Source organism: Nycticebus coucang, chromosome 11 (assembly GCF_027406575.1).
Source record: "Nycticebus coucang isolate mNycCou1 chromosome 11, mNycCou1.pri, whole genome shotgun sequence".
Taxonomy (NCBI): Eukaryota; Metazoa; Chordata; class Mammalia; order Primates; family Lorisidae; genus Nycticebus; species Nycticebus coucang.
Window position 1 is genome coordinate 114,182,049 of NC_069790.1, and position 19,863 is coordinate 114,201,911.

The 19,863-nt window shown below is 38.6% G+C and overlaps 1 protein-coding gene across 1 annotated transcript; it reads left to right on the top strand.

Annotated features, from left to right (window-relative positions):
- The first annotated feature begins 18,615 nt into the window (after positions 1-18,615).
- Positions 18,616-19,542, top strand: LOC128560188 (taste receptor type 2 member 41-like). Its single transcript, XM_053553752.1, has one exon. The coding sequence runs from the start codon at positions 18,616-18,618 to the stop codon at positions 19,540-19,542; it is 927 nt and encodes a 308-aa protein (XP_053409727.1).
- Positions 19,543-19,863: the final 321 nt, after the last annotated feature.

A 19,863-nucleotide genomic window follows, 5' to 3' on the forward strand; every position in this document is an offset into this window, starting at 1 on the left:
TACATACTCATACAAAAACATGGAAGTTGAATAACCTTATGTTGAATAATAGCTGGGTCAGAGATGAGATCAAGAAGGAAAATGCCAAATTTTTGGAACAAAACAACAATGAAACAGGAATTATCAGTACCTCTGGGATACCGCAAAGGCAGTCCTAAGAGGGAAATTTATAGTACTGCAAGCCTTCCTTAAGAGAACAGAAAGAGAGGAAGTTAACAACTTAATCGTACATCTGAAGCAACTGAAAAATGATGAACATTCCAACCCCAAACCCAGTAGAAGGAAAGAAATAACCAAAAGCAGAGAAGAATTAAATGAAATTGAAAAAAAAAAGAATTATACAACAGATCAATAAATCAAAAAATTGGTTTTTAGAAAAGGTCAATAAAATAGATAATCCTTTGGCTAACCTAACCAGGAAAAAAAGAGTAAAATCTCCAATTTCATCAATCAGAAACAACAAAGATGAAATAACAACAGACTCCTCAGAAATTCAAAAAATCCTTAATGAATATTATAAGAAACCTTATTCTCAGGAATATAAAAATCTGAAGGAAATCGACCAAACTTGGAAGCATGTCACCTTCTAAGACTTAGCCAGAATCAAGTGGAAAGGTTGAACAGGCCAATATCAAGTTACGAAATAGCGCCAACCATATGAAATCTCCCTAAAAAGAAAAGTCTGGACCAGATAGCTTCACGTCAGAATTCTACCAAACCTTTAAAGAGGAATTAGTACCTGTATTACTCAACCTGTTCCAAAAGGTAGAAAAAGAAGGAATACTATCCAACAAGTTCTGTGAAGCAAACATCACCTTTATCCCCAAACCTGGAAAAGACCCAACAAGAAAAGAAAATTATAGACCAATATCACTAATGAATTTAGATGCAAAAATATTCAACAAGATCCTAACAAACAGAATCCAGCAACATATCAAACAAATTATATATCATGATCAAGTCAGTTTTATCCCAGGGTCTCAAGGCTGCTTTAATATACGTAAATCCATAGGTATAATTCAGCACATAAACAAATTAAAAAACAAAGACCATATGATTCTCTCAATTGATGCAGAAAAAGCTTTTCATAATATACAGCATCCCTTCGTGATCAGAACACTTAAGAAAATTGGTATAGAAGAAACATTTCTTAAACTGATAGAGGCCATCTACAGCAAACCCTGTATCATATCATATTGAATGGAGTTAAACTGAAATATCATATTGAATGGAGTTAAACTGAAATAATTTCCACTCAGATCAGTAAACAGACAAGGCTGCCCATTGTCTCCACTGCTCTTTAACATTGTAATGGAAGTTTTAGCCATCACAATTAGGGAAGAAAAGAAGATCAAGGGTATCCACATAGGGTCAGAAGAGATCAAACTTTTGGTCTTCACAGAAGATATGATTGTATATCTGGAAAACACCAGGGATTCTACTACAAAACTCTTAGAAGTGATCAAGGAATATATCAATGTGTCAGGTTACAAAATCAACATTCATTAATTGGTAGCCTTTATATATACCAAGCATAGTCAAGCTGAAAAAACTGTTAAGGACTCTATTCCTTTCAAAGTAGTGCCAAAGACGATGAAATATTTGGGAGTTTCTCTAACAAAGGACGTGAAAGATCACTATAAAGAAAACTGTGAAAGTCTAGGAAAAGAAATAGCTGAAGAGGTTAACAAATGGAAAAACATACCATGCTCATGGCTGGCAAGAATCAACATTGTTAAAATGTCCATACTACCCAAAGCAATATACGATTTTAATGCAATCCCTGTTAAAGTTCTGCTGTCATACTTTAAAGATCTTGACAAAATAATACTTCGTTTTATATGGAATCAGAAAAAACCTCGAATAGCCAAGACATTACTCAGAAATAAAAACAAAGCAGGAGGAATCACGCTACCAGACCTCAGACTATACTATAAATTGATAATAATGAAAACAGCATGGTACTGGCACAAAAACAGAGAAGTAGATGTCTGGAACAGAATAGAGAACCAAGAGATGAATCCAGCTACTTATTATTATCTGATCTTCGTCAAGCCAATTAAAAACATTCAGTGGGGAAAAGATTTTCTATTTAACAAATGGTGCTGGGTGAACTGGCTGGCGACCTGTAGAAGACTGAAACTGGACCCACACTTTTCACCATTAACTAAGATAGACTCTCACTGGATTAAAGATTAAACTTAAGACATGAAACTATAAAAATACTAGAAGAGAGTGCAGGGAAAACCCTTGAAGAAATCGGTCTGGGTGAGTATTTTATGAGGAGGACCCCCTGGGCAATTGAAGCAGCTTCAAAAATACATTACTGGGACCTGATCAAACTAAAAAGCTTCTGCACAACCAAGAACACAGTAAGTAAAGGAAGCAGAAAGCCCTCAGAATGGGAGAAGATATTTGCATGATAAGTCTCTGACAAAGGTTTAATAACCAGAATCCAGAGAGAACTCAAACATATAAGCAAGAAAAGAACAAGTGACCCCATTGCAGGCTGGGAAAGGGACTTGAAGAGAAACTTCTCTGAAGAAGACAGGCACACGGCCTACAGACATATGAAAAAATGCTCATCATCTTTAATCATCAGAGAAATGCAAATCAAAACTACCTTTAGATACCATCTAACTCCAGTAAGATTAGCCCATATCACAAAATCTCAAGACCAGAGATATTGGCATGGATGTAGAGAAAAGGGAACACTTCTACACTGTTGTTGGGAATGCAAATTAATACATTCCTTTTGGAAAGATATATGGAGAACACTCAGAGATCTACAAATAGATCTGCCATTCAATCCTATAATTCCGCTACTAGGTATATACCCAGAAGACCAAAAATCACATTATAACAAAGATATTTGTATCAGAATGTTTATTGCAGCCCAATTCATAGTTGCTAAGTCATGGAAAAAGCCCAAGTGCCCTTAGATCCACGAATGGATTAATAAATTGTGGTATATGTACACCATGGAATATTATGCAGCCTTAAAGAAAGATGGAGACTTTACCTCTTTCATGTTTACATGGATGGAGCTGGAACATATTCTTCTCAGTAAAGTATCTCAAGAATGGAAGAAAAAGTATCCAATGTACTCAGTTCTACTATGAAACTAATTTGTAGCTTTCGTATGAAAGCTATAATCAAGTTATTACCTAAGAATAGGGGAAGGGGGGAGAGGGAGGGGAGGGAGGGTGGAGGAGGGCGGAGGGAGGGTGATTGGTGAGATTACACCAGCAGTCCATCTTACAAGGGTACATATGAAACTTAGTAAATGTAAAATATAATTGTCTTAAGACAATAACTACGAAAATGCCAGGAAGTCTATGTTAACCAATGTGATGAAAATGTGTGAAACTGTTTATAAAACCAGTGTATGGTGCCCCATGAGAGCACTGATGTGCACAGCTATGATTTAATATTAATAAAAAATAAATAAATAAAAAATAAAGAAAGAAAGAAAAGAAAAGAAGAGAAAAAGAAAGAAACTCACTTTAGATTTAAGGACATACATAAGCTGAAAAGGAGATTTCATGCAACCAAAATAAATCAAGAGTGATTTTACTTCTACCAGAGAAAATATACTCTAAGACTGTCTCTAAAGACACTCTGTGCTCCGCAGGGAACAAGAAGTTCTGCCCCCTGCAGAGCACAGAGTTTTTGGTCTTTTCCTGAGAAATGTCGGTATATGTGGACTGTGGAACATCAGGACAGAATCTGTTACTACTGGGGAAGAAAGAGGGTATGGGAAGAAAGGGACATTCAGCAGGAGGAGGAGCTATTCCCTGGTTATGACTTTGCCCAACCAGTGGTGGTGTTGACCCATGGTTCAGTCTGTGTCTGGAGGGAGGGGGTGCAGAACCCCTGGCTCTGACAGTGCCCACAAGCAGGAGAGTGGTTGCCTGGTGTGGAATATGTTTGGCAAGTGGGGCTGCTCCTGGGCCCCAGCTGGGCCTGTGAACATAGGCTTGCCAAGTGTGGACTGAGACCTATGGGTGGGAGTGTGGTTCCTGACTCCAATTGGGCTGGCCAGCAGAGGATTTCATGGTGTGCACTGAGGCCAGCAGGTGGGGCATGGTCCCTGACTCCAACTGGGTCAGCTAGCAGAGAAGTAGACACAAGTGTGGACTGAGTCTGGGGTGTAGATGCGTGGACCCCTGGCTCCAATTGTGCTGTTGGAGACCCTTGGATCCCCCTCTTTTGAGCAGGGTTTGTACCACCTGAGTCAATATGATTGGAATTTGTGTCTGGGGCTATCCACCCAGAGACACACTGAGGTTGACATTCCAAGTTCTATAGCAGAAAAGAACTGAAGAGTGGGGGTGAGGCATTTCAGCTGTCTGAATCTCTCCACAGCTAAGATTTTAACCTAATACCATGGCTTCTCAGGATAGGGTAGAGTTTGACTGATATCAAAACAGAGGCAGCTTTAGCTATCTCACCAACTAGGTCCTCAGAGTCTCTGGCCAAAACTCTGAAAGAGACCTTTGTAAGGTTGTAGGGGATAAGCCACAAATACAAAGCCTAGCACTTTGGGAAGTGGATGATTATCTGTACTACCTGGGAACCACAATTAAATTTCAGCCTACCAGTTCTAATAACCAAACAGTGGAAAATAAACATGGTGCGGAACCAACAGAAGAATTCTGCCAACATGAATAACCAGATTAGATCAATCCCCCCAAGGAATGACAAAGGAGACACACCTGAAGATGCCATGCATAGACAAATGGCTGAAATGTCAGAATTCGAATTCAGAATATGGATGGCAAATAAAATGAATAGAATGGAAGAAAAGTTAGAAAGTGAAATCCAAAGAGCAGTTCTAAATTTATCTCAGAAAATTAGTGAATTCAAAGACAAAGTCACCAAAGATATGGACATAATGAGAAAAGAGATAGCAGAGCTCAAGGAAATGAAAAAGTTATTCAAGGAGCTCTAAAATACAGTAGAATCCCTCAGTAATAGAGTTGACCAGGCAGAAGAAAGGATCTCTGAAATTGAATACAAAGCTTTTGAGCATTCCCAAACACTCAAAGAGGCAGACAAATGGAGAGCAAAAATTGATCATTCCCTGAGAGCATTATGGGGTCACCTCAAAAAATCAAACATTTGTCTGATATGAATTCCTGAAGGAAAAGAGGACAGTCCTAAAGGTACAGATGTTCTACTCCAAGATATTATGGAGGAGAATTTCCCAAGCATGGTAAGAGATACAGAAATTGAGATAGTAGACAGTTTCAGAACCCCAGCAAGACTCAATCCAAATAAAGCATCTCCTAGACCCTAATAAAGCATCTCTTAGACATATTGTGATTAACTTTGCAAAATTAAGATGAGGGAGAAAATCCTGCAAGCAGCCAGATGTAAGAAAAGCATCACCTACAAAGGGAGAAATATCAGAATGACTGCACATCTCTCAGCCAAAATGTTTCAAGCTAGAAGAAGATGGTCATCCATCTTCAATCTCCTAAAACAAAACAACTTTCAGCCTAGGATCCTGTATCCAGCTAAAGAATCTCTCATTTGTGATGGAGACATCAAATACTTTAATGACATACACATGTTGAAGAAATTTGCCATAACTAAACCAACTCTCCAGGATATTCTCAGATCCATCCTCCACAATGACCAGCATAATGCTCTACCACAAAAGTAAATTCACTCAGAAATTTTTGAATAAAGCACAATTTCCGCAGTGGTGAAAGGATTAAAAATGGCCACTGGACATTCAAAAACATGACACCCAAAATACTACCAGGCTTATCAATTCTCTCAATTAATGTGAATGGTTTAAATTGTCCTCTAAAGAGGCACAGGTTGGCTGACTGGATACATAAACTCAGACCAGATAGCTGATGCATACATAAATCTCATCTTACCTCAAAGGATAAAAATAGACTCAGGGTGAAGGGATGGACATCTATAATTCAAGCGAATGGAAATTAGAAAAAAGCAGGGGCTGCAATTTTATTTGGAGGTACAATTGACTTTAAACCAACAAAGATAAAGAAAGGTAAGGATGGTCACAACTTATTTGTCAAGGGAAACACCCAACATAAAGAGATTTCAATAATTAAGATCTATGCACCCTACCAGAATGCTCCTCAATTCATAAAGCACACCCTAATGTATATGAACAACTTGATATCTTCCTGCACTATAATAGTTGGAGATTTTAAGACCCCTTTTATAGTCCTGGATAGATCCTCCAAGAAGAAACTAAACAAAGAATTATTAGACTTAAACCTGACTCTAGAACAAATGGACTTAACAGACCTCTATAGAACATTTCATCCTAATTAAACTGAATATACAGTCTTCTCATCTGCCCATGGATTACCCTCCAAAATTGATCATATCTTAGGACATAAGCCTAACCTTCAAAAGAATAAAAATTATTCCTTGTATCTTCTCAGACCACCATGGAACAAATGCTGAACTCAACAGCAACAGGAATCTCCACAATCAAACAAAGTCATGGAAACTAAATAATCTTAGGCTGAATGACAGCTGAGTCAAAGACCAGATTAAGAAGGAAATAACCAAATTTTTGGAACAAAATGATAGTGAAGATACTAATTATCAAAACCCGCGGGATATGGCAAAGGCAGTCCTAAGAGGGAATTTTATAGTGGTAGAAACCTTCATCAAGAAAACAGAAAGAGAGGAAGCCAACAACTTAATGGATCATCTTGAGCAACTGGAAAATAAAGAATATTCCAACCCCAAACCCAGCAGAAGAAAAGAAATAACTAAAATTAAGGCAGAATTAAATGTAATTGAAAACAAAAGAATCATTCAGAAGATCAATGAAACAAAAACTTGGTTTCCTAAAAAGGTTAATAAAATTGATAAACCTTGGGGCAACTTAACCAGAAACAGAAAAGTAAAATCTCTAATATAGTCTATCAGAAGCAATAAAGGAGAAATAACAACATACACCTCAGAAATTGAAAAAAATCCTCAGTGATTACTACATAAAGAAAAACTGAAGGAAATGGACATATACCTGGAAGCATGCCACCTTCCTGGACTCAACCAGGAAGAATTAGAAATCTTGAATAAACCTATATCAATCACTGAAATAGCATCAACAATACGAAATCTCCTTAAAAAGATAGAATTTGGATGTGGCTTCACATCCCAATTCTATTAAACCCTTCAAGAGGAACTAGTACCTATATTATACTATAATTTTCAAAACATAGAAAAATAAGGAATACATCCCAACACATTCTATGAAGCAAATATCACCATGATCCCCAAATCCAGAAAAGATTGAACAAAGAAAGAAAATTATAGGCCAATATCATTAATGAATATTGATGCAAACATATTCAACAAGATTCTAGCAAACAGAATTCAACAGCACATCAAAAAAAAAAATTACACACCATGATCAAGTTGGCTTTATTCTAGGGTTACAGAGTTGGTTCCCTATATGCAAATGTATAAATATAATACATGACATCAATAAAATAAAAAACAAAGACCATATGATTCTCTCGATCAATGCAGAAAAAGCTTTTGATAATATCCAGCATCCTTTCATGATCAGAACACTTAAGAAAATAGGCATAGAAGGGATATTTCTTAAACTGATAGAGGCCATTTACAGCAAACCCACAGCCAATATCATATTGAATGGAGTAAAATTGGAAATATTTCCCCTCAGATCAGGAACTAGGCAAGGATGCCTATCATCTCCACTGCTATTCAACAGAGTAATGGAAGTCTTAGCCATTGCAATGAGACAAGAGAAGGTGATCAAGATATCCATCCAAATAGGGTCAGAGGAGATCAAACTCTCACTCTTTGCAGATTGATATGATCCTACACCTGGGAAATCCCAGACACTCAACTACAAAACTCTTAGAAGCAATCAAAGAATACACCAGCGTCTCAGGATACAAAATTAATACTTACAAGTCAGTGACTTTTATATATGCCAACACTAGTCAAGCTGGAAGTTATGGACTCTATTCCTTTTACGGTAGTGCCAAAGAAGATGAAATATCTGGGAATTTACCTAACAAAGGTAGTGAAAGATCTCTATAAAAAGAATTATGAAATTCTGAGCAAATAAATAGCTGAAGATGTTAACAAATGGAAAAACATACCATGCTCATGGCTGGGAAGAATCAAAATTGTTAAAATGTCCATACTATCTAAAGCAATCTACAGATTTAATGCAATCCTATTAAAGCACCATTGCCATACCTTAAAGAGCTTGAAAAAATAGTGCTTTGTTTTACATGGAATCAGAAAAAACCTCAAATAGCCAATACATTGCTGCGGACCACCCTGTCGGTGGGCTTCAGTCCGAGGGAAAGCAGGGAGAAGGAACGAGGAAGGTTGAGAGATCGGCGAAGGAATGACAGTCTGACACACTACGGGTTAAAGTATGCAGCTGTAAATTTACTGAAAGTATATGTTGGTATTTATACATTTTCTTTCCAAGGTTCAAACAATGTAATCTTCATTCTGCTTACGCTTGTAAATTATCTTTGTATCTGCATATGTGGTTTATCATGCATTACATGTTTTCAAGGTTTTCGCTCTCCGGAGGGTGGTTTATCAGTAAAACCTGGTTACTTCTTCTTATCTTAGGAATGTCAAGGCTTGCAACTCCTCTCAGTCCTGCAACTCTTCTCAGTTCCTTATAATCTTTTTTAAAACAGCTTGACATATTCCTTTATGTATAATGCTTGACTACTTCTATATATATTTTCTATATATTTTTACTCCTATTAGTAGTATTACATATGAAAATTAGTGAAGCAAGATGTTCTGAACAAAGCTTTATTGTGGGTGGACATGTTTTGTTAAATTTGTAACTTATGTATGCATCTTGTTTTTCTTGTTCTCATGCCCATTGTTCTAGTTCACTGATATTTATGGTGGGAAAACATCTTTGTGTGCTCATTATTGGTGCTACTGAGTCTAGCAAGCTCATGAGGTGGTGTTATATTTGGATCAACAGTGTATTGTGTTCTTTTTTAAGAAAGTACATATTGATAGTTTATCAGAACAAACAGACTTCTGGTACAGAATGACAAACACATGAATAGATGCCACAATCTTTAAACTTAAGCGGGTAACTGAGCATGCTAGGCACCATTTCTGATGCTGTGCATACTGGGGGCGCTGGGGGCTAAGCTCCATGGAGCACAATCCACCTTCCCGTCGTTCTAGAACGCGGACAGCGCCGCCTCACTACGGCTGTGGTGCCGTGGGTGCGGCAATACATTACTGAGAAATAAACAAATAAAGAGGTATCACATTACCAGACTTAAGGCTATACTATGAATCTATAGTGATAAAAACAGCATGGTACTGGCACAAAAACAGAGTGGTAGATTTATGGAACAGAATTGAGAACCAAAAGATGAATCCAGTTACTTATCATTATTTGATCTCTGATAAACCTATCAAAAACATTCAGTGGGGAAAAACTCCCTATTTAACAAATGGTGTTCTGTGAACTGGCTGGCAACATGTAGAAGACTGAAATTGGACCCCCACCTTTCACCATTAACAAAAATTGATTCTCACTAGATAAAAGATTTAAACTTAAGACAGGAAAATATAAAAATACTAGAAGAGAGTGCAGGGAAAACACTTGAAAAAATTGGCTTGGGAGAATATTTTATGAGGAGGACCCCCCAGGCAATTGAATCAACACCAAAAATACATTACTTGGATCTGATCAGTAGAAAGCTTTTGCACAGCCAAGAGCACAGTAAGTAAAGCAAACGGACAGCCTTCAGAATGGGAGAAGATTTTAGCAAGTTATGCTTCCAACAAAGGTCTGATAACTAGAATCCATGGAGAAGTCAAGCTAATCAATAAGAAAAGAGCAAATAACCCCATTTCTATGTGGGCAAGAGACTTGAGCAGAAACTTCTCTGATGAAGACAGGCGCATGGCCTACAAACACATGAAAAAATGCTCATCATTCTTAATCATCAGAGAAATGCAAATCAAAACCACTTTGAGATATCATCTAACTCCAGTAAGATTAACCCATATAACAAAATCCCAAAACTACAGATGTTGGCATAGATATGGAGAGAAGGGAACACTTCCTCATTGCTGTTGGGAATGCAAGCTAATACAATTTTTGTGGAAAGAATTTTGGAGAACACTCAGGGACCTAAAAGTAGACCTACTGTTCGATCCTGCAATTCCTCTACTAGATATATACCCAGATGATCAAAAACTATTTTATGACAAAGACATTTGCACCACAATGTTTATTGCAGCCCAATTCATAATTGCCAAGACATGAAAAACAGCCCAAGTGCCCACCAACCCATGAATGAATTAACAAATTGTGGTATATGTACACCATAAAGTACTATGCAGCCATAAAAAATGGAGACTTCACAACTTTTATGTTTATCTGGATGGAGTTGGAACATATTCTTCTTAGTAAAGTATCTCAAAAATGGAAAAAAAGTATCCAATGTACTCAATACTGCTATGAAATAAATATATAATCACCTATACATTCATACGAATGGTAAAGCATAACTATAGTCCAGAAAGTAGAAGGGAAGAGGAGAGAGAGAGGAATTGAGAGGGGAGGCAGGAGGAGGGAGGGTATTTTGGGGGACCTCACCTAATGTGCTTGATGCAATGGTATATTTCAAAACTATTAAGAAAAAAGTATAATTGTGATGGTTGTGTTAATCAGTTTAATGTAAGCATTTCATATTGTATATCAAATCAGCACGCTGAAACCCATAAATGCATCAATGTACACAGTTTTAATTTAATACAAACAAAACACAAAAAGATAAAAAATAAAGACAAAGGAGGCATCATACAGGTGTACACAAAGTTTGTGTGCAATGATATAGTGCCAATTCAACAGGAAGATAAGGCAATTTTCAAAAATATATGCATCTGAATCAGAATATCTACATATATAAAACAAATATTGATAATTCTGAAGGGAGAAATTGACACCAGTGCAATAGTAATAGGGACTGTCAATGACTGACTTAAAATAATGGGTAGAGCAGCCAGACAAAAAAATAAACAGTTAACTTAAATAACACCAAATAGACCAAGTAGATCTTCCCCATAGCAGCGCAATGATGCACATTCTTCTCAAGTGCACATTTAATGTTCTCCAGGGTAGCTCACATCTTATGTCACAATACAAATCTTAACAGATTTAAGACACTTGAAATTATTCAAAGTATCTTCACTGACCACAAAAAATTAAACTAGAAATCAATAACAGTAAGAAAACAGAAATTTACAAATACCTGGAAATTAGACAACACACTCTTGAATAACGATTAGGTCAAAGAAGAAATCATAAAGTGATTTTAAAAGTATTTCAACACAAACAAAACAAAAACACAACATACCAACATTTGTGGGAAAGAGGTACTAGGAAGGGTCATAGTGATAAACACCTACATGAAGAGAAGAAAGATCTCAAATAAAAAAATCTAACTATAAGCCTCCGGGAACTAGAAAAACAAGAATAAACTAAGCCCAAAGATAGTAACAGAAAGGAAACAAAAAGATTAGACCAGAAATAGTTTTTTTAAAAGATAAAGATTGATAAACCCTTATCTGGACTACCTAAGAAAAAATAAGAGAAGATTTAAATAAAGATTTAAATGAAATAAAGATTTTAAAGAAATGAAAGAGGAGACATTACAAAAATGCCTTAGAAATGGAAAGAAGGGGGAGTGATAAGTAGGAAGATCCTGACTCTCCCACCACTCATCTATTCATGGATTAGTGCCCTTTGAGAGAAAGTCAGAGACTAATTGAAAGTCTCCTACCCACTGGACAACTGAAGAAACATTGATTAAATAGGAAAGGCTGAGGCACACTTGGGCGTGGACCCCACTCTGGACACTGTTCCCTGTCATCAGGAAAGGAATCCCTGACACCGTCTTCTCCTGTGGAGAGGAGGCTTTGGGACATATACAGACATGGCAGCCTAACATGGCAGCCTAATTCTAAAGTTCTCTGTGCTTTGGCTTTTAATTACCAACTCTGTGAGGGAAATGTGTTAGATATGTACATACATATGAGTCATTCTAACCACAAGGGGAAAAAATTATCGGTTTGATACAAGTGCTCAAACATTTGTAGAAGCTTTATCTCTCAGGGGCAGTGCACAGGCAGAGTTTAAAAAAATGGACTTCCTTATTTCTCCTCAGAAGGGGTTTATGACACTCTCATCCAGTGGCTACTTGGTGCGTTGGCTTCTAACTAAGTTGCATTGGGGAATTAAAGGATAGGACAAATACTTATCTCCTACTCTCTGTGCACTAAGCCAAGGGGGGAAAATTGTGGAAAATGCCTGTATTTCTCAGGCTGCTGCTAGCCTGAGAAACAGGTCAGTACTTCCTGAACTCACCCTGGCTCACCCCACTGATAACTCCAGGTCTATTGACCTCTCATGGAAGGGGTTGATCTATACATCAAGTGCCTTTTACAGATTCCATCCAAGGGACTGAATCCTAAACCTGCTATAGGTCTGGGCAGAGGGGACTGGCTTACATGTGCTTTTTTAGACCACAGAAAAAGGGGTAATTTTACATGGCCTTCAAACACTTCTGGAGGGCTAATTCCTTAAGAACATTGAAGAGAAGGGGCTTAAAAATGCACCCTTCTGTTTTTCCCTGGAATGCATTTATAACACATTCTTCCGGTGGCTACTTGGCAGCTAACTTGCATCAGGGAGTTAAAAGAGCAGACAAGAGGTAGTTCTCTGGCAGCCTGAGAGAGTACTTTTTCAGCCTTCTCACCAAGCTCGTCCCAGGGATAACTCCAAGTCTATTTGTCCTTCTGGAAGGAGTCTATCCACACATCAAGTTCCCAAAGTTTTATAGCTTTTACCTGAGGGATTGCATCCTAAACCTCTTAGCTCTGGGATAAGCATTGACTTGGCATATGTGAGGATTGCTACCATACCAGAGCAGAGGTGGTTTTAAACAGGGTTACAACCCCTTGGAACAGTGAAAAAAAGAGGAGGGGTTATTCAACCCCCATTTTCTCTCCAGAACAGGCTTCTGACACACACTTCCAGGGGCTATTTGATGGCCTAGCTTCCAGCAAAATTGCACTGAGTCGCTAACAAAGAAAACAAACAGCCCTCCAGCAGCCAGAGCCGGAGGTTGGCACCTAACAAGCCTTCTCTATGGCTTACCACAGCGATAAACCCAGACCTACCCATTTTTCCTGGAAGATGTTTGGCCACACACCAAGTGACACAACCTATATAGTTCCCACTCAAGGGATTGTCTCCTTAACAACTTAATTGTGGGAGTTGGTGCAGCTTTGCATTCCTTAGTGACCCTGGACCACAGAAAATGAAGAAGTGGACATACAGTTTCCCATGCTCAGCTTCACTGGGAAGATAGAAGGAACTGGAACACATCCAACACTCTAACAAAATACTAAAATTTACAGGATGTAGTACAAGTAGTTCTAAAAGGGATGTATAGCAACAAACCAAAAAAAGAATAAAGATCTAATAAGCAATCTTATATTATACCTCAAAGAACTAGGGAAAAAAAGAGTAACAAATTAAACTCAAAGTTAGCAGAAGGAAGGAAAGAAAATTACAAAGATTAAAGCAGAAATGAATGAAATAGAGAATAGAAAAATAATAGAAAAAGATCAATGAAACTAAGAGTTGGATTTTTGAAGCACCAAACAAAATTGACAAACCTTTAACTAGACAAAGAAGAAAAAAGGGATAGCTCAAATAAGCAATATAAGAAATGCAAGACGGGGGGTGGGAAATAAATGAAAGAGGAGACATTTCAACCAGTAACATAGAAATGTAAAGGATCAGAGAAAATTACCATGAACAATTATACACCATGGAATAAGACAGCCTAGAAGAAATAGATAAATTCCTAGAAACATATATAACCTACCAAGACTAAATTATGAAGAAATTGGAAATCTGGACATACTGATTTTGAGTAAGGAGATTGTGTCAATATTAAAAGTTGCTCTCCAAGAAATGCCCAGGACCATATGGCTTCATGGATGAATTCTACCCTGAATTTAAAGAACTAGTACTAGTGTACCCTAAATAGTTGAAGAGGAAGAAACACATCCAAACTTATTTTACAAGGCCAGCCTTATCCTAGTAATAATATAATAATATATATTATTATAATATATAATATAATAATGTAATAATATAAGGCCAGAAAAAGAGACTGCAAGAAAAGAAAATTGCAAGCCAATATCACTGATTAACATGGATGTAAAATTCCTTAGGAAAATGCTAACAAATTGTATTCAGTAGCACATAAAAGGGTCATTCATCATGATTACGTGGGATTTATTCCTGGGTTGGCTCAATATATGCAAATTAATAAGTGTGATTCACCATAAGAACACAATGAAGGACAAATACAATATGATCATCTCTATAGATGCAGAAAAAGCATGTGATAAAATTCAACATGCTTTCACAATACAACTATAAATTAGGAATGGAGGAAATGTTCCAGAACACACCAAAAGCCATGCAGGTGTGTGACAAGCCTACTGCCAGAAATAAAACTTTGAGAACTTGAAGCCTTTTTCTCTAAGAACAAGAGAAAAACAAGAACATACACTCTTAACAATTAGATTCCACAAAGTTCTGGGTTCTTAGCTGGAGAAATTAGGCCTGAGACAGAAAAAAAAGGTATCCAAATAGGAAAGAATAAAGTGAAATTGTCTGTGTTAGTTTGTGATATGATCTCATCTATTGAAAATCTTAAAGATACTATCAAAATGTTAGAATGAATGAACAAATTCAGTAGTTTCAGGACACAAAATCAACTTATAAAAATCAGTGGCATTTTTTTTTTTGCACTTTTTGGCCAGGGCCAGGTTTGAACCTGCCACCTCCGGTATATGGGGCCAGTGCCCTACTCTTTTGAGCCACAGGCACCACCCAATCAGTACCATTTCTGTACACTACCAATGAACTGTCTGAGAAAGAAATTAAGACAACAATCCCCTTTATAATAGCATGAAAATAAAATAGTTAAGGGTAAATATAACCAAAGAATTGGAAGAACTGTATAATAATTCATGATAAAAAATAGAACATGACACAATAAATGAAAAGATATCCTGTGTTACTAGGTGGTATGCACGTTAGGCACACAGTTAATAAGAATAACAATCCTACTGTCTAGAACATAAGACAACTCTGCACTGTTGTCTTATGTTCTAGACAGTAGGATTGTTATTCTTATTAACTGTGTGCCTAACGTGCATACAATAAAAATATCTGATTTTTATAAGTGATTTCCCAAAGATGTGATATTTACTTCAATAAATATTTTATGAAATGCAAAAAAAAAAAAAAAAGATATCCTGTGTTCATGGAGGAAAAAGTAATATTGTGAAAATATCCATGCTACTCAAAGTGATCTATAAATTCGATGTAAACCCCATTAAAATTCCATTATCATTCTTCACAGAAATAGAAAAAACAATACTGAAATTCATATGGAACCATAAAAGACCCTGAATAGTGGGGCGGTGCCTTTGGCTCAAGGATTAGGACACCAGTCCCATATGCCAAAGGTGGCGGGTTCAAATCTAGCCCTGGCCAAAAAACACACACACACACAAAAAAAAAGACCCTGAATAGTGAAAGCAATCTTGACCTGAAAAAATACAGTGGAATATATTACACTATTGGGTTTAAAAATATATTACAAAGCTATAGCAATGAAAACAGCATGGCAATGGCATAAAAACAGAAATACAGAGCAATGGAATAATAAGAGCTCAGAAATCAACCTACACATGTACAGTCAATTGATTTTTGACAAAGGTGCCAAAAACATACAATGGGGAGAGAATATTCTCTTCCTAAATAGTGTTAGAAAAACTAGATGTTGGGTGGCGCCTGTGGCTCAAGTAGTAGGGCGCCGGTCCCATATGCCGGAGGTGGCGGGTTCAAACCCAGCCCTGGCCAAAAACCACAAAAAAAAAAAAAAAAAGAAAAGAAAAACTAGATGTTTATATGCAGGAGAATAAAATTGGAACCTTTGAACTTCTTCTGTATACAAAAAATTAGATCAAAATAGATCATATAGTTAAATTGTGACCTGAAATAATAAAACTATTGGAAGGAAATGCAGAAAAATGTCTTCTTGACATTGGTTTGGTCAATGGATTTTAAGAAGTGACACCAAGAGAAAGGGTAAGAAAAACAAAAATAGACAAACAGGATTGCATCAAACTAAGAAGCTTCTTTCTATAAAGCAAAGGAAACAATTAGGAGAGTGGAAAGGCAACCTAGGGATCTGAGAAAATGTTTTTAAACCACATAAGAGCTCAATATCCGGGCGGCGCCTGTGGCTCAGTCGGTAAGGCGCCGGGCCCATATACCGAGGGTGGTGGATTCAAACCTGGCCCCGGCCAAACTGCAACCAAAAAAAATAGCCAGGCGTTGTGGCAGGCGCCTTAGTCCCAGCTACTTGGGAGGCTGAGGCAAGAGAATCACTTAAGCCCAGGAGTTGGAGGTTGCTGTGAGCTGTGTGAGGCCACCGCACTCTACCGAGGGCCATAAAGTGAGACTGTGTCTCTACAAAAAAAAAAAAAAGAGCTCAATATCCTAATACCTATAGAAGAAACTTATTCACCTTAATTGCAAAAAAACCCCCAAATAACCTGATTTTAAAGTGGGCAAAGGACATGAATAGATATTTATTAAAAGAAGACATACAAATAGCCAATAAGCATACAAAAAGATGCTCAGCATCACTGAGTATTAGATAACTGCAATGAAATATCACTGCACACCCTTTAGAATGCTATGACCAAGAAGACAAGAAATAGTAAAGGCTATGAGAATTCAGAGAAAAGGAGCTCTCATACTCTGTTAGTGGAAATATAAACTTGTATAGCCATTTTGGCAAACAGTGTAAAGATTTAAAAAAAATATATGAATGGAACTACCTTATGATACAGCAATCTCACTGCTGTGTTTATATCCAAAGCAAGCAAAATGAGACTCTTGAAGAGGTATCTGCATGGGCAAGTTTGTGAAGTGTTATTCACCAGTTAACATGAGGGAACAACCTAAAACTCCACTGAAGTAAGAATGGGTAAAGAATATATGGCATTCACACACAAGGGAATATTACTCAGTCTTAAAAAGGCTGCCATTGAAGAACATGGATAAACCTGAGTACGTTGTACTAAGTGTGCTAAGACAAGAAAGACGGATAGCTGCATGATATATTTCATATGTGGAATCTAAAACAGTCAAACACATAGAAGTAGAGAGTACAATGAACAGTGATTTTGGGGCTAGGAGGAGGGAGAAATGGAGAGATGTTGGACACAGGAGTACAAGGTTTCAGTTATGTGGGATAAACACATTCTGGAGACCTAATGTATAGATACATGAACATAGTAAAAAAATACTGTATTGCATACTTGGAATTTGCCCAGATGTTACATCTTAAGTGTTCTAACCACACACAAAAGAACTGAAAATAGTAACAGGGTCTCATATGAACCTCTTTTTGATGTTGGTGTTGGAGGATAGGACTCACATATGCCTGGGAAGCTGTGGTGTCTCTATATGGCAGACTGGGAGGGCCCCCATGAAGGGCCCCCACCCTCACTGTGTCCCCTAACCCAGGTATTGGGCCTTTATGTGCCTGGCTTCCTCTGAGTGTTGATGGTGACTGTGACTTGCTTTTTGCTAATAGAATATAGCAAAGTTGAAAGGAGGTCACTCCTGTGGTTGTGCTATGTTGTTTTAGGCTCCATCTTGCTAGCAGACTCCCTCTCGAGATTCCATGCTGGCTTAATGAAGTAAGTGGCCAGGCTGGAACAGCTCCCTTTGCAGAGACTGAAGGAGCTCCTAGGACAAGAAGGCAGTCTCCAAACAACACCCAGCAAGAGGCAAGGGCACTCAGTCATGCTTCTGTGGGCCCCCTACCTCAAGGAAATAAATTTTCTCACCAGAAACACAAAACCAGTTTAAACCAGTAGAAATCATTTACACCTCAGGATCCATGAAAAATTTAAGTAGAGATTTGGATAGAAAGGTATACAAGGCATTGGACTAGGAAGGATGGTGGCTCATGGGTAAGAGTGGATGTGCTGCAGGGAAGCTGGGCTGAGACAGGCTTCTCTGGCATCACTATGTTCCTGGGATATCCCTCTGTACTTGTCTGTATACTTAAAGTTTAGAGAATGGTCTGATGGGAAGAGAAGTGTTCACACCACCCAGGACCTAGGATTCAATAAGAAGGATGGAATTCAGTCTCAGAGACCCTGAAAAATCCTTCACACTGATGCTAACCATGGCAGCATGCAAGCAAAATCAGGGAAAAACAAATCAGGGGCAGTTGGCAGGCCTGGTGGTAACTGAGCCCAGGGAGATTTGCATCCTCTCTGAGCCAACAGCACACCTTGCCTCCCCAGCCTGAGCATCATCCCTTCTGAGCGAGCTCTAATTCAGAGGCAAAACCTGACCATTCTTCTCATACCCAAGGAAAGCTCAAAAGAGAGACAGCAGGTGTGAGCAAGGAGGAGGCAGGGGACAAAGGCAGCAGGTGACCACTGGCAGAGGGCCCAATGCAGTCAGCACTGACCGTTCTCTTCATGCTGCTCTTCTTGCTGCTCTGCCTCCTGGGGATTCTGGCCAACGGCTTCATTGTGCTGGTGCTGGGCAGGCAGTGGCTGCGGTGCGGCAGGCTGCTGGCCCTGGACACGATCCTCATTAGCTTGGGTGCCTCTCGCTTCTGCCTGCAGTGGGTTGGTTTGGTGCATAACTTCTACTACTATGCTCACTTGGGTGAGTACACTAGGAGTCTGTCCCGACAGCTCTTTGGTCTACACTGGGACTTTCTGAACTCAGCCAATTTCTGGTTTTGCACGTGGCTCAGTGTCCTGTTCTGCCTGAAGATTGCTAACATCACCCACCCCACCTTTCTCTGGCTCAAGTGGAGGTTCCCAAGGGTGGTGCCTTGGCTCCTGCTGGGCTCTGTCCTGGTCTCCATTATCGTAACCCTGCTGTTCTTTTGGGGGAACCACACTCTGTATCAAGGATTTTTAATTAGAGAATTTTTGGGGAACATGACCTATCAAGAGTGGAACAAGAGGATGGAAATTCACTATTTCCTGCCCCTGAAACTTGTCACACTGTCAATTCCTTTCTCTATTTTTCTGGTGTCAATGGCACTGCTGATTTGTTCTCTGAGGAGCCACATCCAGAGAATGCGGCAGAGCGGCCACTCCCTGCAGGACCCCAACACCGAGGCTCACACCAGAGCTCTGCAGTCCCTCATCTCCTTCCTCATTCTCTATGCTCTCTCCTTTGTGTCCCTGATAATTGATGTTGCAGGATTTTTTTCTTCCGAGAGCCAGTGGTACTGGCCTTGGCAGATTATAAGCTATCTAAGCATATCTGTACATCCCTGCATCCTCATCTTCAGCAACATCAAGCTTCGAGGCACGTTCAGGCAGCTACTATTGTTAGCCAAGGGCTTATGGGTGGCCTAAATGGCAGGGTCTCTTACCCAGAGCCCCAGATTAAAGTGTCAGGGGAGGATGACACCCCTGTGATGTGCTGACATGGCAGTGTCTTCATAGGCAGACGACTACTGGCTCCAGCTGTGGGGTTCTCCTCTGGGAAGGAGAGGAGACAGGAAGTTCTGGGAACTCTCCCAACATGCTTCCTTTCCTTGCAACACGATACTGTTCAGATCAAGTACTGTGGGTCCCAATGACCAGTATTGTCCAGAAGTTCAAAATGTAAAATATTTTCCTTTCTTCACATTAGCATCTCCTTTGTCATCTGGAAGACTTCAGTCAAAAGTCTTA

Excerpts from the sequence above, each read along its gene's own strand:
- LOC128560188 (XM_053553752.1), top strand. The coding sequence starts at position 18,616 with ATGCAGTCAGCACTGACCGTTCTCTTCATGCTGCTCTTCTTGCTGCTC.